At 51.7% G+C, this 27,242-nt stretch overlaps 2 protein-coding genes across 12 annotated transcripts in view; one reads left to right on the top strand and one right to left on the bottom strand.

The window, feature by feature from the left end:
- The window catches only part of CFAP92 (cilia and flagella associated protein 92 (putative)), an 82,657-nt gene extending 76,394 nt beyond the window's left edge, over window positions 1–6,263 (bottom strand). For 5 of the 10 annotated variants that reach the window (XR_011620264.1, XR_011620263.1, XM_071092293.1 and 2 more), the window contains exons 1-2: window positions 5,599–6,261; window positions 3,828–3,907 (exon numbers count right to left, since the gene is read on the bottom strand). Coding sequence is in view for 6 of the 10 variants with exons in the window: in XM_071092293.1 (XP_070948394.1) it covers window positions 3,828–3,872 (45 nt within the window). In the remaining 4 variants the exon portion in view is untranslated. Of the gene's footprint in view, window positions 1–3,827; window positions 3,908–5,598 lie in introns of those variants that run through there. The other 5 variants (XR_011620265.1, XM_071092295.1, XM_071092291.1 and 2 more) reach the window with 3 other exon arrangements.
- Window positions 6,264–6,281: 18 nt separating this feature from the next.
- Window positions 6,282–27,242, top strand: part of LOC105477785 (EF-hand and coiled-coil domain containing 1) — a 44,325-nt gene continuing 23,364 nt past the window's right edge. The window contains exons 1-2 of one of the 2 annotated variants that reach the window (XM_011734578.3): window positions 6,282–7,453; window positions 8,952–9,235. In XM_011734578.3, the coding sequence (XP_011732880.2) occupies window positions 6,758–7,453; window positions 8,952–9,235 (980 nt within the window). In that variant the 5' untranslated portion in view covers window positions 6,282–6,757. The remainder of the gene's footprint in view (window positions 7,454–8,951; window positions 9,236–27,242) is intronic. The other variant, XM_071092299.1, reaches the window with a different exon arrangement.

Here is a 27,242-nt window from a genome sequence, read left to right as displayed (position 1 = left end):
CAGGGCAAGTTTCAGGAACGGATGGTGAGGCTGAGGTGAAAGGGCATGGCAAGTTTCAGGAATGGATGGTGAGGCTGCAGCAGCGTGCGCGGCCCATGGTACATAGCCCCAAAGGGCAGGTAGGGCACAGGACTATGGGCAATGGGAAGCCAAGGCAGGTCTTCTGTTGAGGGAGGGTACCCCGCTCTGGCAGTCAGTTTGTTCAAGAGAATGAGAGCTGAGGCTACACACACGCTTGGCTATTAAGAAAACTTTAGCTCTGAGTTGAGCTATGACCTACTTTGTGTCAAAGAGCAAAACTGTGGCAGAGCTGGGGCTGAGACCCAAGTCCTGAGCCTCCTAGTGCATGCCTCCCCAGACTGCTCTCAGGGCATGGGACAGCCCCTTTAATACTGGGCGCTCCAATACTCCTCGGGTTCAGTTAGTCTAAAAAACAGCCTCAAGTACAGCTGTGAGGGGAGACACCAAATGGCAGTGGGCCCTGTGAGGAGGGGGTTGAAACTCTCAGCATGACAGCCACAACCACCTGCCCACACCCCACCTGCAGCAGCCTGGAGACTGCTGTCTATATGCTAGGAAGTGCTCAGGAGACACACAAAGGGCTGGAAGAATACAAAGCTACTCAGATACACCAGCCCCCAAAAGGGCCCTTTAACAAGGGCAGTTCAACACCACCATCACCCTCGGACAGATATCAGGCCTCCTGTTCCCCAGGTCCTACCCACTGGCCTGAGGCTGGTTTCCCTCCAAAGGTTCTTTGATCACATCACCACCTAGGGCAGAGGCCAATCTCTCCCCAAGTTCAGTAGTGAGAGGCCAGAGGTCTTGGACCAAGGACCAATGTGCCATCCTGGATGTGCATTGGAAACACCTACATGTCAAAAATACAATTCTGAGGCTTCATTAAAGACCTGTGGAAGTCACTCTCCAGAGGTGGGGCTTAAGAACCAGTGACAGATTGTATTTTCCAAAGACAGCCACCTCAAAAGATCCCCTCCCACATAATCTTCTGGCAGGCATCCTGGGGTTCACATTCCTCCCACCCAGTGGGGGCGGGGAGGGTCTAGACCCCTCCCCTGGAAACTGGGCAGACCTTTGTGACCTGCCTCAGTCAAAAGAGAGAGAGGAAATGACACTATGTGATTTCTGAGGCCAGGTCGTACAAATTCCATCTACCTCTGCCCTGTTCTTTTGAGGTATAGTATTCATGCTAGGAATCCAGCTACCATGTTGTGAGGAAGCCCAAGCAGCCATGTGAAATGGCCACATGAAGCTGTTGTGACTGATGGTTCCCAGCCAATTGCCAGCCTCAACTCCCAGACATATGAGAGTGCAAGAATTCAAATGATCCCAGCCTTTAGTCTTTGAGACACCCTGGCTGACACTAAGAAACAGAAACAAGCTGTCTCCATCATGAGAAATTGCAGATTTATAAGCAAAGTAAGTTGTTGCTCTCTTAAACCACTAAGTTCTGGGGTGATTTGTTGTGCAACAAATAATAGGAACAGGAGCCATATTTTTAAATTACCACCAAGATTGTATTACACAACCAGAATATGGAACCACTGCCCTGAGAGAGGTGGTGTCTGGGTCAAGACCTAGAGCATCACAGGATGAAGTCAGGGCAAAGGTGTGCCACCCACTACTCAGGTGTGAGAGAGTGGTGTGTCTACAACCCCACCTCAGTGAAGATGGCTTCAGGGCTGGCAGATCAGAAGCAAAGGAAAGGGGTCTTCTGTTTCAATTATCTGTTACTGAGTAAAAACCATCCCCAAACTTAATGGCATCAAACAACAAACACTTGTTATTTCTCACCACTCCATGTATCAGCTAGGTAGTTCTCTGCTGGCCTCGCCTGGGTTCACTCCCTGTGCTGTGCTCAGCTGGAGGACCAACATGGCTGAAAGGTGCCAGAAGGCCTCACTTGCATGTCTGGAAGTTGCTGCTGGCTCTCCGCGGGCCCGCTGGTTCCCCTCCATCGGCTCCCCCGCCCCCAATGGTACACCAGCTTCCTTCCAGGTGGCACCTCATCTCCCCGTAGCCTGGCCTGGCTTCCTCACATGGCATTCTCAGAGCAGGGATCCCAGAGGGCACAGAAGAAGCTGCAAGGCCTCTTGGGACCTAGGCGTGGAACCAGCACCATGTCACTCTGCTACATGCCATTAACCAAAGGAAGTCATGAGGCTGGCCCCACTTCAAGGGGATGAAGACATGGACTGTACCTCTGGTAAGCAGAGGGGCAAACATCCAGGGGTGGGAGGTGTTCAAGGTCATTGAACAATCCATCCCTGCTTCCTTACTCTGCCGGGTGGGGGGTTCCCAAGCTCCCACAGGTTATGTCGAGGCCTTCCTGAAGTTATCCCAAGACTCTGGCAGCTGGAAGCATATTGGGAATCAGCTACATCCATCTTCTTCTTGCCCCTTCCCCATTTTTAACAGCTTTATTGAAGTATTTTTTATTTCACAAAATCCATCCATTTCAAGCATAGAATTCAATGATTTTCAGTAATTTTCAGTAACCAAGTGGTGTGATCACCATCATAAATTCATTTTAGAACATTTTCATCCCCCTAATAAGACTTCATGCACATTTATAATTAATCTCTGTTCCAACTCCCAGTCCTAGGCAACCAATATCTACTTTATCTCTAAAAATTTGCCTTTTCTAGACATTTCCTATAAATTGAATCAGACACTATGTGTTCTGGCTTTGTGATTGGTTTCTTTCACCTACCGTTATGTTTCTGAGGTTTATTTATGTTGAGGCATGTGTCGGTATTTCATTCCTTTTCATGACTGAATAATATTCTATTGTGTGGACAGACCACAGTTTGCCTATCCATTCATCAGTTAATGGGCATTTGGCTTGGGCATTTAGACATTTATGAACAATGTTGCAATGAACATTCCCATGCAAGTCTTTGTGTGGACGTGTTTTCATCTCTCTTGGGTCGATATCTAGGAGTGGAATAGTTGGGTCGTATGGTCATTTTGTGATTAACTTCTTGAGAAACTGCCAAACTATCTTCCACAGGGGCTGAATCATTTTATGTTCCCATCAATAACATGAAGTTTCCTGTTTCTCCAAATTCTTGACAAGATTTGTTGCCTGTTTTATTCATTACAGCTATTCTCATGGGTATGATATAGTATTTCATTGTAGTTTTCATGTGCATTTCTCTAACAATTAAGAATACTGAGATTGTTTTATATGCATGTTGGCCATTTATACAACTTCTTTGGCGAAATATCTGTATCTTTCACTCACTTTTGATTGGATTGTTTGTCTTCTTGTTACTTGTTACTTGTTCTTACAAGCCAGAACACACTTGTAAGAGTTCATTGTAAATTCTGAATATAAGTTCTTTACTGGGCATATGTTTTACAAATATTTCCTTCTAGTCTCCTGTTCATCTTATTTTCTTAATAGTATCTTTTGAAGTGTAAATGTTTTGAACTTTGATGAAAGTCCAATTCATCATTTTTTTTCTTTTTTGGACCATGCATTTGGTGTTGTATCTAAGAAATCTTTGCCTAACAACAGGCCTATTTTTAATAGAAGTAAAGCTTGGTGTCTGAACACTAAAGCAAATCCACTAACCAAGACTCCTAAAAACCCAAAAGCTTTATGACACTGAAAATAATGGCCCAAGGACATTCCCAGACAATTCTGGGCTCTGGATAGAATAACACAAGTTTCCAAAAAACAGTGTGACAATATCGCGAGTTTATAAAATATGTATACTCCATGGCCCGGTAATAAATCACTCAAGATATGGCACAAACTGTTCACAGTATTGTTTTTGTGGAGAAAAGCTGAAAATTACCTCTGTAGGCATCTGTGGGGGATGACAAAGCACCTTATAGTTCATTCTGAGGGAGCACAGAGCAGCCTCTGGAGCAGTGTCTGCAAAGAAACCACAGTCAAGCTGTTTACAAAGCTCAGTTCCTGTGCAAAGAAAGATCCCAACGGCGCCCTTTCCACTGTGCTTTTCATGTCAAGTTGAATGAGCTACAATTTGCACACTGTGAAATTCAGATGTACACAGTCATGCAACCACTATACCATGAAGACAGAGTATTTCAATCACTCCAAAAAGTTCTTTCATGCCCAAATACATAGAAAAGTTTGGAAATAAATACATCAGAAATACACAGTGGTCCCCTCTTGGTGGCAGAATAGTGGATGATTTTTGCTTTTTAGCATTTTCCTGGACCTTTAAAAGACACTTTAAACAATATACTATTTGAAATGGCTCAAACAATACTGAACTGACTTCAGAAAATCATTTCTTTGCCACAGCCCTGACTCTACCCTACACAGACACATGCCCATCCCCCCAGCTCATACAAAAGAGTGCAAGGAGACCTCTGAGTTTGCTCACTTTGAACCTAAACAAAAACCTTGTGGATGCAACCAGAATTATTTCAGAGGTGCCTGGTAACACCACGGGGCAGACAGACAGGCCTGACAGAAAACCATTATCAACCCTTACTTCCCTGAGCTGTAGGGGAGCAGAGGCCTGCAAAGGCTCCCAGCAAGACATTTAAAAGCTTTCTTTTCAATATTGACTGGCCCAGGAAAGCTACTGTTCAAAGGATTCCTTTACCAGCTGCAGGGATGTGGGGGGCGGGGAGGGTGTTGCACTCTTGCCTGGGCTACCAGCCCTCAGCACTGACATGAAATAAAATCAGGTTCTTTTTTTTGTTGTTGTTGTTTTGAGACGGAGTCTCGCTTTGTCACCCAGGCTGGAGTGCAATGACAGGATCTCAGTTAACTGCAACCTCCGCCTCCCGGGTTCAAATGATTCTCCTGCCTCAGCCTCCCAAGTAGCTGGGATTACAGGCGCCTGCCACCATGCCCAGCTAATTTTTTGTATTTTTAGTAGAGAAGGGGTTTCACTATGTTGGCCAGGCTGGTCTTGAACACTTGACCTCAGGCAGTCCACCCGCTTCGGCCTCCCAAAGTGCTGGGATTACAGGTGTGAGCCACCGCACGCGGCCAAGAAAAAGAAACACATGAGAACATCTTATCAAAAGGTAAATACTGCAGTGTTTCCCATCTGCAGAGAAAACCACTGAATCCACTTACGAATCCCTCCCTCTTCTTCTGTGCACTCACATACACATGTCTCAGCAGAAAATAGTATTGTTTTTTGTTTTTGTTCTTGTTATGCAAGCATCAGTGTTGTGCATAATCAGCTTGTGCCTTGCTGTGTCTGCTCATCCTCGTTTGCTGAGTCCTAGCTGATCTGATGGACACCGTGTGTTCTCCAGTTTCTCACTCTAATAAACAATGATGCAGTGAACATCCTGTGCACAGTGGCTTTCTAAAGTAGAAGCCAAGAAGTGTATGTGATGTAAAAACTTTGTCAAATTGCCATTACTTTTATAATTAAAAACAAACCTAAAACAGTATGTCCAAAATGCTTGGGGAGAAGCCTTTAATTCCTTCCCAGCAGAGATGTACTCTGGGCAAAGCCTTCAAGAACAAGTACGAATTTGCCAAATGGACAAAGTGCTGATTCTGGGATACTGTGGCAGAGGAGACAGAATGCTATCGCTTTTCAAACGGCAAGATTTTACATTTAAACTCACAGAGTTATCCACAAGGCAAGATTCTGTCTCTGTTATAGCTAGGAACAGCTGAAGAGTCTGCCTCTTGCTCCAACGTGGCTGGATACCGTGGCTGGATAACCGTTCCCGGTGCAGGTAACAGGTGAACAATATCACAATATCACTGCACGCCTCTCGTGAAAAAGAAAGCGAACACAGTCCAGTACTCACCAGAGAAGCAGGTTTTTCTTCATCTTCCAGAAATGTGTTCTAAAACATCAGCCAATCATCAACCTGTTAACCTAACCCCAGCTCAGAGATGGAACTCGGATCCCATTGCCAAGTCAGCACCCTCAGGCACAAAGGTGGCAGGGGCGGGAGACACCACTTTCCCGAGAATCCTATCCCCACCCCCAACAGGGATCTGGACAGAGCAGTTAGCACAGATCAGCTTCTGACCAGCGGGGTGCCCCTAACCTAGACCCCTTGCCTCTCCAAGCCTGTTTCCCTCTCTTTCCCAGTTACTACTTGGGGCTTTTTGCAAGGTCTATGGTGGCACAAGAAGTGCTCGGAAACCTGGTAGCTGAATTTAAGCGGAGGGGAGACTTTTCCGCACCCACAGCTACAGGGCGGCGAGAGCAGGCTTGCCAGGCAACCCTCGAAAGGCCTTCCGGGAAGAGGGGGAAGAGTGACGCTTGGGTGTGGGGGCACATACCCAGCAACCGGACGAGGCCGCCACCCCCAAGGCCCTCCTCGGCTTCGGATCCCGCGCCAACCCCTCGCCCAGGTCTCGGGGCGAACTCTCCGCGCCAGGCGGGCGGGGCGAAGGGAGGAGGGAGTTGAGAGTGGACGGCCGGGAGGGGGAGGAAAAGCGCAGACGCCAGGAACGCCCCGGGAGTGAGGAGAGGAGAGCGCGGGAGTCACGCGGAGAAGCCAAACTCGGACGCCGACCGGGCACTGGTGGCGCTGCAGGGGTCCCGGGGGGCTCCTGGACCTCCTACCCCAGACCCCTCCAAAGCAACTGGGGTAAACCAGACGCCCTGTGAGGCCAGCGCAGCTGCTGGACACGGTCCCCGGCGCCGCTCCAACCAGATCGCGACCGCTAAGCCCCTCCTTTCAAGAAACTCTAGGGCCGCCCCTGGAAGTGGCGGGGCGAAGGGACCGGAGGAGGGACCGGAGGAGCGAGGCGCGCGGCGCAGCGATGGAGCCGGACAGCGCGGGCGCGGAGGCCAGCATGGAGAGCGCGGGAGGTGACCCGTACCGGCGACCTGCGCGGCGCACGCAGTGGCTGCTGAGCGCCCTGGCGCACCACTATGGGCTGGACCGCGGCGTGGAGAACGAGATCGTGGTGCTGGCCACCGGCCTGGACCAGTACCTGCAGGAGGTCTTCCACCACCTGGACTGCCGCGGCGCCGGCCGCCTGCCCCGCGCCGACTTCCGCGCCCTCTGCGCTGTGCTGGGGCTGCGCGCGGAGGGGGCCACCGCGGCCGGGGAGGCAGCCGGAGACGCGAACTCCAGAGCTGTGACCACCGGGGACGCGGCCGCTGAGTTGGCCACGGACGGGGACTCAGATACCGACGAAGAGGCGCGCCTGGCGCTGCGCGCCGAGCCGCCGGAGCTCACCTTCCGCCAGTTCCACGCGCGCCTCTGCGGCTACTTCGGCACCCGTGCGGGGCCCCGGCTGCCCCGCGGCGCTCTCAGCGAGCACATCGAGACGCAGATCCGCCTGCGCCGTCCGCGCCGCCGCCGCCGCCCGCCCTGCGCGCCTGGCCCTGACAGCGGTCCTAACTGCGAGCGCGTTGCGCGGCTGGAGGAGGAGAATAGCAGCTTGCGCGAGTTGGTGGAGGACCTGCGCGCTGCGCTGCAGAGCAGTGATGCACGCTGCCTAGCACTGCAGGTGCGCGCTGGCCGCGGAGGGAGGGTGGTAACGCCTGGGAGAGGGCTCGAACTAAAAGCTGGCTGGCTGCGGAGCCCGACGGGACAGAGGCAGAGGAAGGGTAGACAGAGGGCAGCCCTACACCATCCCACCCCGCCTCAGCCCACTTGCATCCTGTCCCTGTTCCTCCCCATTCCACTCCAGTCCCCAACCCTATTCTTACCATCTGTTCCACTCCTGAAAACCCCAGTCACATTCAGACAACCATACCCCACTTTTCTGCTCCACCCCCGCATCATCGCGTCTTGCCCCTTCTAACCCAGGAACTGCACTTGTCTGGGTAGTCTCACACATTCCCTTTCAACAAGCATCTTTCTCTCTCCTTCCTGCCAGGCTTCTGGGAGGTTTAGGAGACAGAAGTGTGAAGAAGGCCCTGAGCTCACCTTTAAGGATCTCCCTGCCTCCTGGAGTAGACTGACAGCTCCTTCTGTCAATCAGCAACGACTTACGGGGCTCCCTGCGGGAGAAACAGACAAGTGAGAAATAGACAGGGTGGCTCACACTATGGATCAGGCACTCATGGGCCACCAAATGCCTGTGGGAACCAGACCCGCTCTGGGCTATTGAGAAGAAACCATGGGGTGAGATGAGGACCCAGCCTTAGCATCTGGGAGCCGTCGACAAACACTTAAGCACTGTGCCAGCTGTGCGCCAAGGGCAGTGCTGGGCCGCAGGGGTCAGAGGAGGAAAGGAACAGCCCCTACCCCAGGCGACAACAGGCCAGGAAGAAAATGACGTTATATGACCCCGCTTTAGCTCAGGACACTGCAGAGTGCAGGAAAGTGGCAAGGTGTGGTTTTCAGTGTTGGTGTGCATGGAAGCCAGGGTGGAGGCGGGAAAGTACTCCTCTGATGTGGAATCCCAAGTAATGTACGGGGAGCCATGGGATGCGCCTGAAAGGTCTTCCGGCATCGCTCATGCTCGGGTATTTATTGAGCACCTACTATGTGCCAGGTTTGTTTTAGGCTCTGGGAACACACCAGTAAAGATAGACAGAAACCGCCCTCAAGGAGCCTCTAGTGAGCAGGCACGGGGAGGGCTGCAAGTGCCACTGGGGGGAGTCTAGGAGATGAGGAACTGCCACCCGGCAGGCTGAACGCCGCCAACACAGGAGTAGACCGAGACGAGGTGCGAGGTTGAAGAATCATTGGTACCACAGAAGGAACAGAATACTGGCGTCGTGTTTCAGTTTCCTTCATCAGTAAAAAAAACGCTGGAGGGTTGCGGGGGCGGGCGAGGAGGAATCATTAGAGCTCCCGCCTCCCTAGGGATGTGGCGAGGGTTAAAGGAGCTCGGACGCACGGGACCTAAGGGCCTGGCACCTGGAAGCAGGCGGCGCCATAAACGTGCTCACGCGCTTCTGGGTGCGGAGGAATGGGGACCGCCGTCGTGGCGGGCGTTCGTCTGGTGCATGTGGCTGGGGCACTTACCCCCTGCCCCTGCTGCCCTGTCCCCGCAGGTCGGGCTCTGGAAGAGCCAGGCGAGCACCCACGAGATGGAGCGCGGCGGACCGGAGGCTGCGGTGCGGGAACTGCGGCAGGCACAAGGCGCGCGGGCTGCGGCGGAGGCCCGCGCTGGGCGGCTGCGCCGTGGCCAGGCCGAGGTGCGGCGGCGCGCGGAGGAGGCCCGGCAGGTGGTGCTGCGCAGCCTGCACCGCGTGCGAGAGCTGGAGGCGCTGGCGCGACAGGTGCCCGGCTTGCAGCGCTGGGTGCGGCGGCTGGAAGCGGAGCTGCAACGCTACAGGTGAGCAGGGGCGCGGGCCCTGGGCCCAAGTGCCCCAATTCGGCTCCCATTTTCCCAGACTTCGGGTGTGCAAACCCCCTCCCACACGCTCTCGTGTTCCCCAGTTTCTCCATGCATTTATTCACGTGTTCTTTCATTCCTTTGTCAGTTCTCCATTTCTTAAGTCATAAGTCTATTCCATTGCTTGCTCTGCATCCATCTGCCCACCCATCCATTCATCCATCCATCTGTCCATCCACTCACCCACCCCACTCACCCATCCATCCATCCATCCATTCATTTGTCCATCCACTCACCCACCCCACCCACCTATCCATCCACTCACTCGTCCATCCACTCACCCATTCATCCATCCACCCATCCACTCATCCCACCATCTATCCACCTACCCATCATCCATCTATTCATCCATCCATCCACTCACCCACCCACCCATCCCCCCACCCATCCATCATCCATCCATCCCCCCACCCACCCACGCATCCATCATCCATCCTTCCCCCCACCCACCCACCCAGCCAGCCGTCCATCCATCCTCCTGTTCACCCACAAACACCCTCTATTTGTTTATCATAGATTGCAGTTGAATGTGCTTATTCTTATTTGTTCCTGGATTCGATCATAATGATAATAGCTTACAGTTACTAAGCACTTGCCGTGTGCCAGGCCTTGAGCTAAGTACTTTATGTGGCTTAACTCATTTAAGCCTCACAGCTGCCCTGTGAGGTGGGTACTGCTGTGTTTCCACTCTGTAGATGAGGAAACAGGTGTATAATGACTGCCTGTGCTAGCTCCACCAGGGCAGGAAGCTGGACTTGGGACCCAGATTCAAATCTTGGCAGGACTTTTGGCAGATGTGTGAGTGTGGGCAAGTCACCACCCCTCAAAGACCCTGCTTCCTCTTGGGTAGAATACAGATTGGGGTCCCTGCCTGCGGGAGTGGCTGTGAAGAGGCCATGGGCTCCTGCCTGGCACATGGTAGATGTTTGGTAGACAGAGCCTCTCTCCCTTTCAAATCACAAGGCACCCCTGCCTGCCGGCTGGCCTGACTACACATTTGCTGAGCATTTTCTCTGTGCCAGGGGCCATCCCAGGCATCAGGGATGTGACCATGTGACTAGGACAGACTGAATTCCCTGCCCTGAGCAGCCACCTGTGAGCAGATAAGACCTTCACAGGAACAGATGTGTGGCAGCAGGCAGGGTGTGGAGGACACTCATCAGCCTGCCCCCAAAGAAGTGACACTTGAGGGTAGGATGTTACTGGGCCAGATGGAAAGAGGAGAAGAGAGAACATTCTAGAAAATGGGAACAGTACGGGCAAAGCCCTAGGGCAGAAGGGGCCTTAGCACCATTCAAAAACTAAAAGGAAGCCCGAGTGGCTGGAGGGGTAGAGCTGGAGGTAGGCCCATTTAGGGCCTGGAAGGTGGCAGCAAGGACTTCAGTTTTTCCCTTAAGAGAAAGAACATGAAACCATGGGAAAGTTTTAAGCAAGGAGGTGACAGAAGCAGATTTACATTTCAATAAAAAGTTACCCTGGCTACAGTGTGACAAAGAGATGGGCAGACAGGGAGAGCAGAAGATAGTGCGGAGCCCAGTGAGGGGCTCCTGCCATCCTGGTCCTGAGAGGAAGGCGGTCTGGCCCAGGCTGGGGGTGGGGCAGGCAGAAGGGATGGCCTTGAACCTACTGGACATCTGAGGAGCTCACAACTGGGAGATGGGAAGGCATGGGGCTAGAAGGAGGCCTCCAAAGAGGCAGACTCTGGGCCAGCCTCCTGCAGCGTGCAGTGTTTGGAGAGCCACTTCCTGTTTGCATAGCTGATGGCTAAAGAGCAGGGCTGGTTGGCTTGAGGCCCACATCCAGCCTTGGAACTTTATCCAAGAGGAGAAATAAAGGGGCTCTTCTTTGTTTATTTCTAAAGTCACAACTAGTCCTCTATAGCAGAATGCTACAAGTGACTACAAACATTGGCATAGCCCTTTACAACAGAAAAAGTGGATTCATAGCCAATACACCATTTAGTCCCCATAAGATTGTTCAAGGTAGGCATTTTATCCCCAGTTTACACATTGTGAGAAATGAGGCACTGAGAAGTTAAGTAACATACCCAAGGCCACACAGCCACAAAGCAGAAAAGTCAAAGCACTTTTCCCCCACTGCCTGTGTGCTTTGATTCACAGTTACACGATGGCTGCTGTGCCTCCAGACCTTCTATCTGCTGATTGGGCATAAGAAGAAACCTGGAAGGGCTGGTCCTGTTAGTCAGTCTCAAACAAAACTGGGGTTCTATTTTTTGTTCGTTTGTTTTTTGAGACAGAGTCTTGCTCTGTCACCCAGGCTTTTTCGCAATGGCGCAATCTTGGCTCACTGCAATCTCTGCCTCCCAGGTTCAAAAGATTCTCCTGCCTCAGCCTCCCCATAGCTGGGATTACAGACGTATGCAACCACGCCTGGGTAATTTTTGTATTTTTAGTAGAGACGGGGTTTCACCATGTTGGCCAGGCTGGTCTCAAACTCCTGACCTCAGGTGATCTACCCGCCTCGACCTCCCAAAGTGCTGGGATTATAGGCGTGAGCCACTGTGCCCAGCCAAAAGTGGATTCTGTTAGTAAGGAAGAAGGAGGAGCAGCTATTGCAGAGGCTTTGAAGGAAACACCTAGTGATGAGGAGATTGAGGACCAGAGAGCGAGTAACACTATGTGAAGGGCACACAGTGATTAGGCAGATGACTGTGTCACTCATTTCTCTGCCCCTCTAGAAATATGCTTTCAACCCTACCTTGCCCAGGAGGTTGACCACCTCTGCCCATTTTCTATGGTCAGAGTTTGCTGGTTTATGGACTGACCTGCCCCAAAGCTCTCACTCTGAGAAGAAGGGAAAGGAGAGGAGACAGAATAGCCATGGGCATTTATTGAGCATCAGCTGCGTACGAGGCACTTTTTCATGTGAGCTCATGGGGCCTCTGAACTAGTCTAAAAGAAAAGTGTTATTTTCAGCATTTCACAGACGAGAAAACCAAGACCAGGGAGGAAGCAGCTGTCCAGTGTGGCGCAGCAACTTAGTGGCAAGGGCAGGACTCACAGCCCAGCCTGATGGCCCCAGGCCACAAGCTCGAGTTGGGTTTGGTAATATGCACAAGTCCCCCTGGATTCTCCTACCCCAGAAACATCGGCCAGACATTTTACTGGCTGGGGAGGGTACAATTCACCTCTACTTTTGCTTTTCTCTTTCTTTCTTTTCCTTTCCCTTCCCTTCCCTTCCCTTCCCTTCCCTTCCCTTCCCTTCCCTTCCCTTCCCTCCCCTCCCCTCCCCTCCCCTCCCCTTCCCTCCCCTCCACTCCCCTCCCCTCCCTTCCCCTCCCTTCCCTTCCTTTCTTTTTTGAGATGGAGTCTCGCCTGTCACCCAGGCTGGAGTGCAGTGGCACAATCTCAGCTCATTGCAACCTCCGCCTCCCAGGTTCAAGCCATTCTTTTGCCTCTGGCTAATTTTTGTATTTTTAATAGAAACGGGGTTTCACCATGTTGACCAGGCTGGTCTTGAACTGCTGACCTTGTGATTCGCCCACCTCGGCCCCCCAAAGTGCTGGGATTACAGGCGTGAGCCAGCGCACCCAGCCTGCTTTTGCTTTTCAAGTGCCAGAAACTCAGATGTCCCTGACTATTGCGCTGAATCAACCCCCTCCTCTGCAGCTGGCCTAGGGGGCTGCAGTCTAGAGGAATTACAGGGAGGAAAGGGCCCCATGCCCCAAACAGCAGAGCCCCATCACACCCTTTTAAGTGACATCACTCTGGAATGTCTCCAGGTGCTCTGCAGATGTGTCTTTGGGGGGGAAAACAGAGCAATGACTGAACTCCCCCTGAGAATGACAGCTTGAAGCCATTTGGTTAGAATAAATGACCCAACTCACACTTTTCCAGCATCTCCCAGTGTTCAAAGCACTTTCACAGAGACCGACTCACTCCGATCTTCTCATCTTCCCTCTGAGGTTGGTATTATGTCATATGTTTCAATTGAGGAAATAGACCCTTGGAGTTGGGAGTGGGTTTACTAAAGTCACATACCTGAACTCAGCTGAATTCAGACTGTGTTGAGTTTCCTAACTTTGAGTCAAACTCTGCCACTTTCCTAAAATGGGATCTCGATGACTCTATTGTTCATGTTAGGGCTTCTATTGAGTTCTTTTTCAGACCTGTACTTTTTTTTTCATCCTTATCAGTCCTTGTGTTGTGGGTTCTGTCTAATCCTTTATCTCTGTAGCATTCAACCATATTAATTTTACAGTCTCTTTTGGATTGCTGTAATATCTGAGCTTCCTGAGATGTTTTACACCTGCTGTCTTTGTCATGATGAGGCATTCTTGGCAGGCACTGTCATTTTGGGCTGTGAGCCCATCTTTGGCAGGGCCATGATCCTTGAGAGTCACACATAGAACCGGTTGTAGAGTTCCCTTCAGAGCAGTTCTCCATTTGCCTCCACTAGGCCCTGATTCTAGACCAGTTTTTAATTGTGATTCTTAGCTTGGAGTTGCCTAGCTACACAGGTAGTGAGAGATTGAGTCCCATACCTGGGAACAAAACCCCAAGGCCAATAGGTGGAATATTTTTCATCTTTGTTTATGGATAAGACAGCCCTTGCTGGCCCCTGGCCTCATGCAGGGAGTCTCCTTCTGTAACTCACTACGCAAGGTCTCCTGTCCCTAATCCCTCCATGGGCATTTCAGCTCCATCTCCTGCTTTCCACACAAGCTGGAGATCTCCTCTTCTTGATTTTGACTTTGGCTCTATACCCTTTTAAATAGTTCTATTTTATGCAGCATTTCAGCATATTCGTAGATGGAAGAGGGGCTTCCCATAGCACCTCAATCCACCATCTTGACCAGCAGCCTAAGAGGATGGACAGTAAATATGTAAGCAATTGGAGATATTTATTTAATTCATTCAACAGTATTTTCTAAGCAACTTCTGTGGACCAATCCCCATGCCAGAATCCTTGGGGACACAGAAATGGCAGTAGACATGTTAGGGCACAGGTGTGCCATGTGCTGAGGGGCCACGAAGGAGCTGCTGCTGCTGCTTTCAGAGTTGTAAGAGTTGCAGGTGAAATAGAAGCCCCCCAGGTGTCAAAAGGCATCTTCAGGCCTCCTAGAGCTGGGGAAGACTCAGGCACTCCCTGGCCCAGCCCCTGCCTGCTGAGGCATGCAGCCCTCCCAAGAGGCTTGTGGTCTCCTCACAGCCACATCAGCCTCTGATCCTGCTTCCCCACAGCTGGTCTCTGTTCAAACACGACCTCGTCTGAGGTGAGAAACTCAGCTCCTTATCCTTCAAATCCCACAAAATAGTCCATCCCCACACAAATTTTTATGCATAGTAGACATTACTGATTATTGGAGGGGGGGATTCTGTTGCAGTAATGCAAACAGCTTCATATGGAAAATCTGACATCACCATTCATAAAATGTCATTCAATCCCTGTCCAACCAAGGTGTTTCAGTGGCACTCTCCACCGAAACCACTTTCCACCTTTCTTCTCTCCTCTGTTTTCTCTTTCTTTTCTTCCTTTCTATCATCCAGGTCTCCTGGGTGAGTGCCAGAAAGCCTAATGCAAACTGACCTAGGTGAAAAAGAAGTTAGTTCTTAGAACTGAAAAGTGTAGGCATGTCCAGCTTCAGACATGGCTGAATTCAGGTACTCACGTAGTATTACCAGGATATGCTGAAGCTCTGCTTTACTCTCTGGCAAGTTCTCTCCCCCAGTAGCCCTTGGGGTGCCAGGCTAACATCCCCAAAGCTCAGTCCGGTAGAAAGGCCATCTGTTATCTGAACCATCCCACTGAAGTCCTGGATATGGGCCTCATTCAGCCAACTTGGAAACATGTTCATCCTGAATTCATCACAGGGGCCAGGACAATTTGATGCTCTGACTGGCCAAACCTTAGTCACATACCACTGGAGTGAGAGCAAGGCCCATTGGACTCTGGAAATGAGATCCTCCCAGGAGAAACAAGGGACACTGTATCCCAGACACATTCAAGGAACACACCCCCTTGCCCCTCTCTGGAGCTTGCAGACCAATCCTTTTCTTGTCTGCATAGAATAGCCCACCTGTGGCAGCTCAAGACTCTGAACTCTAAAGGTCCTGGGAGGAAACCTGGTTAGACACGGGAGCAGGCTTGTCTGGAGGTCAGCTTTTCCTGACTGCTGGGTGCTTTAGGGGTGGTTTCAGGGGGACTCTATGCCCTCACCAACCTGTGCCCATCCAGGTGATTTTAGGGCTCACTGGGGAGGGTGGACAGAAGAAGATTGTTATCCCCAGGTTCTGTCCATACCTGGGAGCCCTCCAGAGGGAGCATAAGGGCTTGGCACTTCTGTGGCCTAGCACCCAGTCCAGCCTTGTCACATAGTAAGATGTGTGTGGACACACGAATGGGCCAGCGGGCATGGGAGTGGATGCTGTCCTCAAAAGTGGAAGAAAGGGCATAACATCTGGGACTTCAGCACAAGGAGACCCCTAAGTGGTCCAGTGGCCTTGTCTTGCCTTGAGGGGTCCCCCTTGAGTCCTCAGTAGATGGTATCTGGTGGATTTGTGACATCTTGTCCTTTTGAAACCGCCCATGTCTCAGCCAGTTGCCTGGTCTGGCCCCTGACCCTGCTCTGAAGGCCCTGATAGGGCCTTCAGGACACCTGGGCAGGGCAGCCAGCCTAGGGCCAGCACCACCGGGCAGGGGCTGGCTCTCAAAAAGACAGAAAAGGCAGAGAGCCAGCTCAGCTCAGCTGGAACAAGGAGAGGCCTGGCGGCCTGGCCTCTGGCTTTGTTGTCGGGGGAGGATGAAAAGGCTGGGATGGAAGAAAGGGGGTGGGGGAGGGAGGAGGGGGGGCAATTGGCTGGTCACCATGGAGGGGACACAAAGGTGAGGCCATCTGAGGGCTGCCTCCTTTCTTCTGCCCCATTGCGGCTGCCTGGCCTGACCTGGGTGGGCCAAAGTCAGCGGGTCCGGGGCGGGAGGGAGGTGGATGGGTGGGGGCAAGCAGAGGGGGCATGGGGCACCATCTGGAGCTGGGAGGCCTCGGATTCCGTCGTCCCTGGAGGTGGGTGTGTGGGTGGCCTTGGTGAGAAAAGAGGCCTTTCCTCCTCCAGGAACAATACTCAGGCTCACAAAGAGGCAGACCCACTCGGGTACCCACTGCATGCCCCAGGCCCTCAGGATGCACAGGGGGCTCAGTGGGTGGGGGCCCAGGCTCAGAAGGCCCAGACCAATCTGGCTTTGATTCCCGGCTCCTCCACATGTGTGGTAGGAGCTAGAGCTGTTCCCTTCACTTCTGTGAGTCTCAGTTTCCTCGGCCGTAAAGTGGGTATAGGATTCTGTCTTGGCATAAACATCGAGTGTGGCGGGGGAGGCAGCATGGTGGTAGAGCTCTGGGAGTGTGGCCTGCGGCAAGCCGTTCTCACCTCTGTGAGCCTCAGCTCATCTGTAAAATGAGATGAGAATAGTAATGATTATAATACCCACATCATGGAGTATTTGAAGATTCAACGTGCTGATGTGTTGAAAGTACCCAGAATAATGAAAGGCTTAATAAATATTGGAACTTATTGGGCTGGGCACAGTGGCTCACACCTGTAATCCCAGCACTTTGGGAGGCAGATCATCTGAGGTCAGGAGTTCAAGACCAGCCTGGCCAACATGGTGAAACCCCGTCTCTACTAAAAATACAAAAATTAGCCAGGCCTCCTTGCACGCACCTATAATCCCAGCTACTCGGGAAGCTGAGGCGGGAGAACTGCTTGAACCCAGAAGGTGGAGGTTGTAGTGAGCCAAGATTGTGCCACTGTACTCCAGCCTGGGTGACACAGCAAGACTCCACCTCAAAAAACAAAAAAAAAAAAGAAAGAAAGAAAGAATGAAGTGGGGACACTCATTCTTGTCTATCCAAAAAAGCAAGGCCTGTCCAGGGCAGGATCACAAAGGGGCAGGCCTTGGAGAGCAAGGAGGCAGAGGAGGAGGAGCCGTGGGCTATCTGTCGAGGTGGCCAATCAGTGGTGTCCCCAGAGAAACCTGCCCTCATTCAAATGCATTCCCCTAGCTGTACTTCTGGGAGGACAGAGCCTGGGCCCACACTTTGGTCTCACAGCTTAGAGATACACCCTCTCCTGAGCCTGAGGCTTTGCACCCCTCCCAGAGAGAGGCGCCTTGACTGCACAAGCTAATATGTACAATGAATGCATCCTTCAGAGAAGGAAGGAGCCTAGAGAGGGATGGTAATCTGCCCAGGCTCACCCAATAAATCAGGGGCACAGCCAGGCTGGATTCAGTCCACGAGTTTGTGGCTCTTTCTGCTACTTCCCACAGGTGGGTTGGAAATAAGCTTCAGCCTTTTCAGGCCTGAGGCAGCCACAAAGAACATGGGGTGGGCTGAAGTGCCAGACCAGTCACCCTTGGCCATGACCTGCCTCATCTGCTAACCTATGTATGTTGCACATTTTCTTTGGTGTCTTGATGCTTCTGGGGAAGCTACAACTCAACTTGCTTGTGCCTCAGTTTTCTCATCTGGAGAATAGGTTAATTTTAGTACCTACCTCACAGGGTAAGAATCCAATGAGATAATAGGAAGCGTTTAAAATGATGCCTGGCACATAATAAGCCCTCCTTAAATGTCATTGTCAGCTGGCCCTGGCCTGTGGAATGCATTCCCACCTGTGGGGTGTGCCTGTGTTTGCTGCACACTCCTCGGATGGGCTTTCGGCCCCTGTGCCTCCAGCACTCTCTATCCACCTGGATCTCTGCTTGTCCCTGCCTGGTTCTACTCACTCCTGCTCCACATAGCTGGGAACATGGCTGCAGGGACCCCAGATTCATAACTTTTCAAATTCTGTGACCCAACATTCTGCTTCCCAGCACCTGTAGATAAAGTCCTAGGAAAGAACGTGGATTGGCCCAACCTGGGTCACAGCACCGCCTCTAGGCCGAGACCAGGACCAGGCTACTAGGATAGTCCTGTTGGCCTGGACCAGGGCACACACTCAACCCTGAAGTGGGCCAAGAGTTGGGTGGCCATAGAGGTGGGACAACTCCCAAAAGGAAGGTTGGTGCTGTTACTAGGAGACAGAAAAGGATGCAGGTTAGACAGAAACAGCAAATGTTCACCTCATGAATTTCTCCTTAGAAGTGAAAATTCAAGAAACGTAAAGGCTACAGCTCAGCACCAGGCAAAGAGAAGGTGGAAGAGTGGACACTGGGCCTCCAAGCCAGGCGTTGGGCATTTTTTTTTTTTTTTTTTTTTTTTTGAGAGGGAATCGCACTCTGTTGCCCAGCCTGGAGTGCAGTGGCGGGATCTCAGCTCACTGCAAGCTCCGCCTCCCGGGTTTATGCCATTCTCCTGCCTCAGCCTCCCAAGTAGCTGGGACTACAGGCGCCCGCCACCTCCCCCAGCTAGTTTTTTGTATTTTTCAGTAGAGACGGGGTTTCGCCGTGTTAGCCAGGATGGTCTTGATCTCCTGACCTCGTGATCCGGCCGTCTCATCCTCCCAAAGTGCTGGGATTACAGGCCTGAGCCACCGCGCCCGGCCGCGTTGGGCATTTTTTTATGTAGTGTAGTAGTTTTCCAGAAAGTCAAAGGGCCTGGTGCATGGGTAGTTTTCCTCATTTAAGGTGGTCTCATCCAAAGAGAAAATCTCTCCTCACATAAGGATATCTGTTTACCCACAAGGAGACATTGGAAGAAAAGGCCAGTTCCTGGGTGGAGGCCTGGCTTGTCCTGTAGCTCCGGAGGTGCCAGTGTCAGGACTTTCACATGGCCTGGCCTAAGTCAGGGGTAGTATATATGGTTCTGCAGACCCAAGCCGGGTGAGCTCTGGAGGACACAAGGGGATGGGCATCATGATCGCCAGATTGTTTTGACGGTACAACCTGGGATATAGACGGTCAAAGTGGTCTTGTGTAGAAAAAAAATGACAAAAAATAAAAATATGCCTCCTTTGGATGGAGAGGGTTCTATATTATATTGGATTTTTTAGTTGCTAATGACTAAAACCACTCTCACTGCCTTATGCCAAAAGAAAAGTAGGAACGGCACTTATTTATCAACTAAAAATCTTAAGCGTATGTAGCTTCAGGCATGGCTAGATTCGGGAGCTCAAGTTATGATACCTGGAATCTCTTACTTTCTATCCTTTATCTTGTCTTTTTCCTAGTTGGCTCTGATCTCAGACATTCTTCCCATAAGGTAGCAAGACAGCTACCATCATCATCAGGATTAGCTCCTATCCTCCCAATCACCCCCAACAGAAACACTTTCTCTTTCCCAGTAGTTCCAACATAGGCCACGCCCCTCCTGGAACCAGTCACTGATACCAGGGAAATGGAGCATGCTGATTGGCCAACCTAGGGTCATGTGACTACTCTGGACCAATCACTGCCACTCCGATTAGCTAGGCCTGGCTAAAACATTCTCACCCTTGGCCCTGCCCGACACATTGGCCAGGAGAAATGGAGGAGTCGATTCTCCAAAGAACAGTAGTCAGGGGGCTGGACGGGCGGCTACTTGTAGGCAATGATGGCACCCAGTCCCCCTCAGCCAGGCAGAGGACCTGGCCGAGGAAGGGCGGTGGCTTCTTTGTGACTAGGCAGGGGCCAGAGGGACTGTCAGAATCTGCTCTGAGTTGGGGGTGGGCGTGTTTCCGGAGACGACTGAGGTGACTGGAGAAGCCTGGAGCCACCCAGTCAGAGACCCAGGAAGGGGCAGACAGAGTCTTCAGACCCTTCATTTTGCCTCTTCATGATTTTCTGTCAGAAATAACCACTGACTTTTCATTATTCAACCAAATTCTGTCAAGTGGCCGGAGAGGGCCCATGCTGTCCTGGGCATGAGGGAGGCAGCTGGGAAGAGGCAGAGACCCTGCCCTCGTGGGCCCACTCTCAGTGCGGGATGCTGTCGACCACCAGTAACTAAGCAGGTGGACAAAGGGAGGGTCGGGGAGTGTGTGAGTCAGCTCAGGCTGCTGTGACAAGCCCCACGGACCGGGGGCTTCAACAACAGGCATTTGTCTCCCACAGCTCTGGAGGCTGACCAGAGTGCGGCGTCAGCAGCGTTGGCTTCTCATGCGGCCTCTCTCTTGGGCTAGCAGACAGGGCCTCTTTCTCCCTGTATCCTCACGTGGTCTTCCCTCTGTGCGTGTTTCTGTCCTAATCTCCTCTTCTTAGAAGGACACCAGTCAGACTGGATTAGGGCTCACCCTAAAGACCTCATTTTAACTTGATTACCTCATTAAATGTCCCATCACCAAATAAGATCACATTGTGAGGAACACTGGGGGTCTGGACAGCAACATATGAATTGGGGGCCGGGCGCGGTGGCTCACGCCTGTAATCCTAGCACTTTGGGAGGCCGAGGCGGGCGGATCACAAGGTCAGGAGATCGAGACCACGGTGAAACCCCGTCTCTACTAAAAATACAAAAAATTAGCCGGGCGCAGTAGTGGGTGCCTGTAGTCCCAGCTACTCAGGAGGCTGAGGCAGGAGAATGGCGTGAACCCGGGAGGCGGAGCTTGCAGTGAGCCGAGATCGCGCCACTGCACTCCAGCCTGGGGGACACAGCGAGACTCCGTCTCAAAAAAAAAAAAAAAAAAAAAAAAAAAAAAATATATATGAATTGGGGGGACACAACCAGCCCATCACAGGAGACTTCTCTGAGGTGTGGCCTTGGAATTGAGGCCTGAGTGGCAAGGTGGGGCCAGTGACTTGTGTGATCCAGGGCAGAGGCGACCCCCATAGCAAAAAACCACAGGGCTGGGCACAAGCTTGGCTTGTCTGCTCTGCCTGCACGGGGAGGAGCAAGTTGGAACCAGACTGGATGCGGAGGGGCCAGTGAGGAGGAGGAGCAGGTGAAGAGCCCTCCTCAGCTGTGCACACCGAGTCCTGCTAAGTCTCAGTTCCACGTGGCTCAGACCTGCCCGCTACTCTCCAGCTGCACCCACCACCCAGCCTAGCCCAGCACCACCCCTGGACAGCTGTCCTGGCCTCCTGACTGGTGTCCCAGCTGGCTCAGAACCACTGACCACACAGTGCCAGGTTAATCTTTTCAACACCCAGATCCCACCTCAGGCCTCCCTACTCACAATTCTCCCATGACCTCCTCTGGTGACCGTCTTGACCCCGAGTGACCAGGCCCTTTCCCATCATCTGCTGCAGCCACACTGACCCTCCAAGTCTCCCCTCCTCAGGCCCTTTGGGCATAAGGCTCCCTCCACCATCCACAAGCCTACTCCTGACCAATCCACATTCACCCTTCAGGTCTTGCCAGACCCCAACTCTTTAGGGAGGCCCCATCTCCATCTACAGTCTCTCCCTGTTGTCTTTCACCGCCCCTGACCTTTTCATGCCATTGCTAAGGACAGTGGCTGGCTCAATAATTCATCCTTCGGTGAATTACAGAACTAAGTCAGCAGCTTGGGCTGGCAGGGCCTTAGAGGTCACCAGCCCAGCCTGACACCCTGCACGAGGCCCCAAGAGCTGAGTGTCTGTGTCTGCTCACACGCTCCTGTCACACCGGTCCCACAGCCATCCCCTGCTCAGTAAAGTTGGGGGGTTCCCGAGTTCAGGTAGGGACCAGAGAGGAGTCACAGAGGACCCCTGAAGACTGTCCCTGCACCCCTTGTGATCTATTTTCCGCACTTCCTCTGCCGCCCCCTGCCCCCCACCCCTCAAGCTGTTCTTCCTCCTGTTGTTCTCTTGTTTTCACATGCTGCTCTCGGTTTCCTGTGAGGCTGCTTAGCTCAGGAAACGCCATGCAGCAAAGGAAGCCACTGTGTGCGAACCTCCAGGACCTCCCAGGGTAGGTGCTGCAGCGTGGCTGTGGCCTGATGACCCACAGTAGCTGGGTTCTGGGGAACCTGTCAGCTCTGCAGCTTCCTGAGACTTGCTGAGTCGCTGAGCGGCTCAGAGCATAAGAAGCAGAGAGAAAAAGACACCAGTGACATTTCTCATCTACTCCAGAATAAACTGAGCCCCGGGGGTGTAATGAGCTTTTGATGCATCCCCCTGGCTTTGATGTGATGCCTTGACCTCTCCCTTGGTTACAGCCCCAAGTTACCAGTCAAACACTAAGCTACAATTGCTGTACAGGTATTTTGCATATGGATTAAAGTCTGTCATCAGTTGACTTTAGGTAAGGGACATTATCCTGGCTGTTCTGGGTGGGCTTCAAGAGCCAAACAGGCTTCTGTGTGAATGAGAAGTTCCATCTGTGGACAGAAGGGTGTGGTATCCATCTACAGCCAGGCCTACAGCTGTAGCTCTGAAGGGCTTTATGACAAGGAAGTGGGCTGTGTGATTGTGGGGGCTGGCTAAGCAAGCCTGAAGTCCACAAAAGGGAAGCTGACAGGCAGGTGGAGCTCACAGGTGTGCCCGTGTCTAGAGCCTCTGGGGAAGCCCATGAGCAGTGCCTGTGAGCTCCACCTGCCTGCCAGCTTCCCTTCTGTGGATTCCAGACTCGCTTAGCCAGCCCCCATGATCACACAGGCCACCTGCTTGTGATAAAGCCCTTGAGACAGAGCTACAGCTGCAGGCATGGCTGTAGATGGATTCCGCACACTGGCCCCACTTCTCTGGTCAAACCCTGACTCGTACAGGGGCTGAGGCAGGAGGCACTGCACTAAGGACTTTATCTGTACAACCTTATTGCACTCCTAAGCAGTGCTGTGAGTGGTTTATCAGTGATGATGCTTTATGTTGCAAGAACATAAAACCCAACTCAGAATGGCTTAAACCACAAGGACATTTATTATCTCATGTGAGAAGTCCAGGGGAGAGCAGTTCGTTGGCAGTTCAGTAAAGTTTTCAAGGACCTGATTCATCTTCCACTCTGTCTTCCTCAGCTTGTCATTTTGGCCTGTCAGCAAGGGCCCCTCATGGTTACAAGAGAGCTGCCATGGCCTCAGGCATCACTGCCATATCCGCAGGTCCTCCTGGCAGACTTCCCCTCACCTCCCTTTGGCCAGAACTGCATCACATGCCTGCTCCTAAACCAACCTCTGGCCACGTGAAGGAGGCTTCATGATTGGCTTAGGCCGGTCAAGTCTCTCTGGGAGCACAAGGCCACAGTCAGGGTTGAGCTGACAGCAGATGGGGTGTGGTTGTTTGGATGGCTGAATTTGGTTTCTATCACAACCATAGCTGATCACCACACTCTTAGTTACTTGAAACAACACCCACCTGTGACCTCATAATTCCGTAGGCCGGAAGTCCAGGCGGGTGTGGCTGGCTTCTCTGCATAAGCTCGCACAAGGCCAAAAGCAAGGCACCCTTGGCTGGGTCTGGAACCCCTGGGAAAGCTCATTCCAGTGTGGGCAGAATCCAGCTCCTTTTGGCTATGGGACCAAGGCCCCCTTTCCTTGCTGGCTATGAGCTGGGGTTGCTCTCTGCATTCCTTCACCCACATTGCTTTCATCTTCCAGCCAGCAACAACCTGCTCCATGTCCTTCTCGCACTTCACATCTCTCTCACGGCCTCTTCTACATCAGCCCAGAAAGCTGTCTGCATTTCAAGGGACTTGTGTGATTAGACAGGGATAATCCCCTGTCTTCTGGCCAGCTGTGCCATAGAACGTCATGCCATCTCCGAGTGATAGGCTCACTTCACTCACAGGCTTTGGGAATTAGGGTGTGGAACTTGGGGGCCCATTCCTAGACATTCTGCCCACCCCGGTGGTCACCATAGTGCCTACCCCCATGAGGCAGACATTTCGTTGGAAAAAAAGTTAACCTCAGAGAGGTGAAATGAGTTTCTCAAGGTACCAGCCAGGGAGTTATGGTTGCAAACAACAGAAATCAATGCTGGTCATCGAAGCAAGAAAATAACAGCCCTCCCTCCTGACTACCATATGGTATGCAGTCCTGGCCATACAAGAGGGTCCCCATCCCCCTCAGGGTAGTCTTTTTATCCACAGCCAGATGCTTGGTTTCATTTATTCCCTAACCTAATAGGGTTAGTTCTCTTAGCAAATCCAGAGGTACTGGCTGACCTTGGGAGTAAAGATGAGCCCTCAGTTCTTCAGCTCACTAAACATGTTTGCCTTGGACTAAATTGTCTCCACGGGGAGCAGAAGTCATCAGTTAAATCCGGGATTAGCAACTACAGCCTGTGGGCCAGTCCAGCTCCACCCCTATTTTTATACAATCCACAAACTAAGAATAGTTTTTACATTTTTAAATGGTTGGGAAAAAACTAAAAGAGGGATATTTCATGACATATGAAAATTTCATAAAATTCAAATTTTAATGTCGATGAATAAAGGTTTATTGGAACACAGCCATGTCCGCTTGTTTGTATATTCTGTGGAACTGCTCCTGTGCAGAGTGGAGTAGCTCTGACAACAACCTCATGGGCTTCAAAGCCTGAAGTATTTTCTCTCTGGCCCTTTACAGCATAAGTATGCCAGCCCTGAGTCAAATGACAATGTGCTGGTCATCGGTGGCCAGCAATTCCAACCTTGGGATTCCTCATGTATCCTGAGCAGGGGACTGGGCAGGGGCAGGAATGGACTCTCTCGCCTCTTGGTCCCACATGCCTTCCTGCCCTTCAGGCAGTCCCTCCCCGGTGATTTCTGTGTATATTCTTGTTGGGATGTGTTCTTGCAAAGCGAGTCTTTCGGGGTCTGTTTGCACCCAATCGGCGGCCTTGTGGCACATGTCTAGCCGTGCCTCTGACTCCCCACTCGGTGTTGGAGTTCCCACCCAACCCAAATGTTGTTCTGTGGGTGCATCTGCCCGCTGCTTCTCCCCTCTGCAAACTCCTCCGTCTACTCCCAGGGGTGGACACTAGGCTGCCTCCAACTGGCCACCACTCCAGATGACACCAAGTGCCTGTCCTCCCCCACGCCACCGTGCAGCAGCCTGCTGTGAGAACTGTCCCAGGAGAGGGGTTGCTGGGTCTTGTGGAGACACATACATGATTTGACCAAGTGATGCCCACCGGCCCCAGTGTGTTCTTTGATGTAATCAAATTCACCAAATTATTTTGGCTTTATGATTTTTGCCTTTGAATTCTTGAGTGGTCCTCCTTTCCTAGGTCACAAGGGTATTCTGCTGGACATTCTTTTGTTTTAATCGTATCTTTTAGGTCTTCAGTCCACCTGGAGTCTACCCTTTTGGGTGATGAAGACAGGGACCCAGCTTTAAGTTTGTCCTGGGTAGGTTTAGGTTTAGCGAGGGCTGGCTACCTTCACTCACGTGGGATTTAGAAGCCCAGTCAGCCCACTTATCGGTGTTTGTCTTAGTGGTTTGCTCATCAGTCCAATAATTCCTCTGAGGATGTGGGACCGCAGAAGGACACTCACTTGTATATATTTTGTGTTTATATAAACAGTCACATTCTAGATTCATATAATTGTTGTACAAACAAGTGAGAACTACAGTTCTGGGAAAAATGACTGTAAATGATTTAACTTTTAATATAAGTTGCAGATCAGCACTGTCCAACTGGATTTTATGAGATGATGAAAACGCTTTCTGGCTGTGCTGGTAGCTGTGAGCCACGGGTGGCTACTGAGCACCTGATGTAGCTAGTGCAACTGAGGAACTGAATTCTTAGTTTTATTTAACTTTGATTAAATTTACTTTTTTTTTTTTTTTTTTTTGAGACTGAGTTTCACTCTTGTTGCCTAGGCTGGAGTGCAATAGTGTGATCTCAGCTCACTGCAACCTCTGCCTCCCAGTGATTCTCCTGCCTCAGCCTTCCGAGTAGCTGGGACTATAGGCACCCACCACCACGCCCGGCTAATTTTTGTATTTTAGTAGGGACAGGTTTTCATCATGTTGGCCAGGCTGGTCTCGAACTCCTGACCTCAGGTGATCCACCCACCTCAGGCTCTCAAAGTGCTGAGATTACAGGCGCGAGCCACCACGACCAGCCTGATTAAATTTAAATAGCCACCTGTGACTGTGGTTACCACATTGGACGATGCAGGCCAGATTAAAACACTGGGATACCACTGCAGAAATTTATGCATTTATTTGAGGTTTTAGGGGGTAAAATGAGAAATGGAAAAGGAAAGATGAACAAGCAAGAAGCTGTAAACAGAGGATGGGAGTTAATATTTGTCAGGTGTTTACTGCGTGCCAGACACATACATCCCTAATTTAGCCCTGACTTGCACCCTATGAGCTTGGGTGACTTATTCCCATTTAAAAGACTGGGAAGGCTGGACACAGTGGCTCATGCCTATAATCCCAGCATTTTGGGAGGCCAAGATGGGTGAATCACTTGAGCCCAGGAGTTCAAGATCAACCTGGGCAACATAGTGAGACTCCATCTCTATAAAAAATACAAAAACTGGCTGAGCGTGGTGGCGTGCACCTGTGGTCCCAGCTACTGAGGAGGCTGAGGTGGGAGGATCACTTGAACCTAGGAGGTTGAGGCTGCAGTGAGCCAAGATCACGCCACTGCATTCCAGCCTGGGCAACAGAGTAAGACCCTCTCTCAATAAATAAATAATAAAATGATGGGGAAGTTGAGTCTCAAAGAGGTGAAAGACTTGGTAAGGCCTGCTTATTGGAGTGGCTGGCCCAGGATTAAACAGACACAGGCCAGATACCCCTCTTAAAAGGCTGTGTGAGCCCAGAGGCTCCAGGGGAGGGGGCCAGGAAGGTTACAGGCTGGCTGGGCGCTCGCAGATGGGAACCCTGGACACCACCCTTCTGAAGGCTGGGCATGGTCCAGTGTGCTGACCCAGCAGCCTCCAAGTCCAAATCCACAGGGGTGGGCACCTCATAGTCCCAGGGTGAGGCTGCCGTGGCCAGTGGGATCTAAGCCTGAGAGCTGGGAGGGGTCTGGAACAGGGCATCTCCTTGGGAGCAGTATCTCCCCAGGGACTTTCTGGAAATTCGTAGGGAGGAGGGTTTGCCTCAATGACTGGAAGGGTGGTGCTCCTGACAGGTGAGGGGCCCTGCCAGGGAAACAAGCCTCTGGGCAGATCCTGTACAACCAAGCATCACCCCAAACCCCACATGAGCTCCAT

The sequence above is a fragment of the Macaca nemestrina genome, chromosome 2, assembly GCF_043159975.1.
Source record: "Macaca nemestrina isolate mMacNem1 chromosome 2, mMacNem.hap1, whole genome shotgun sequence".
In the NCBI taxonomy this organism is placed as follows: domain Eukaryota; kingdom Metazoa; phylum Chordata; class Mammalia; order Primates; family Cercopithecidae; genus Macaca; species Macaca nemestrina.
The sequence above is the reverse complement of the archived record's forward strand: the minus strand, read 5'-3'. Positions and strand labels throughout refer to the sequence as shown.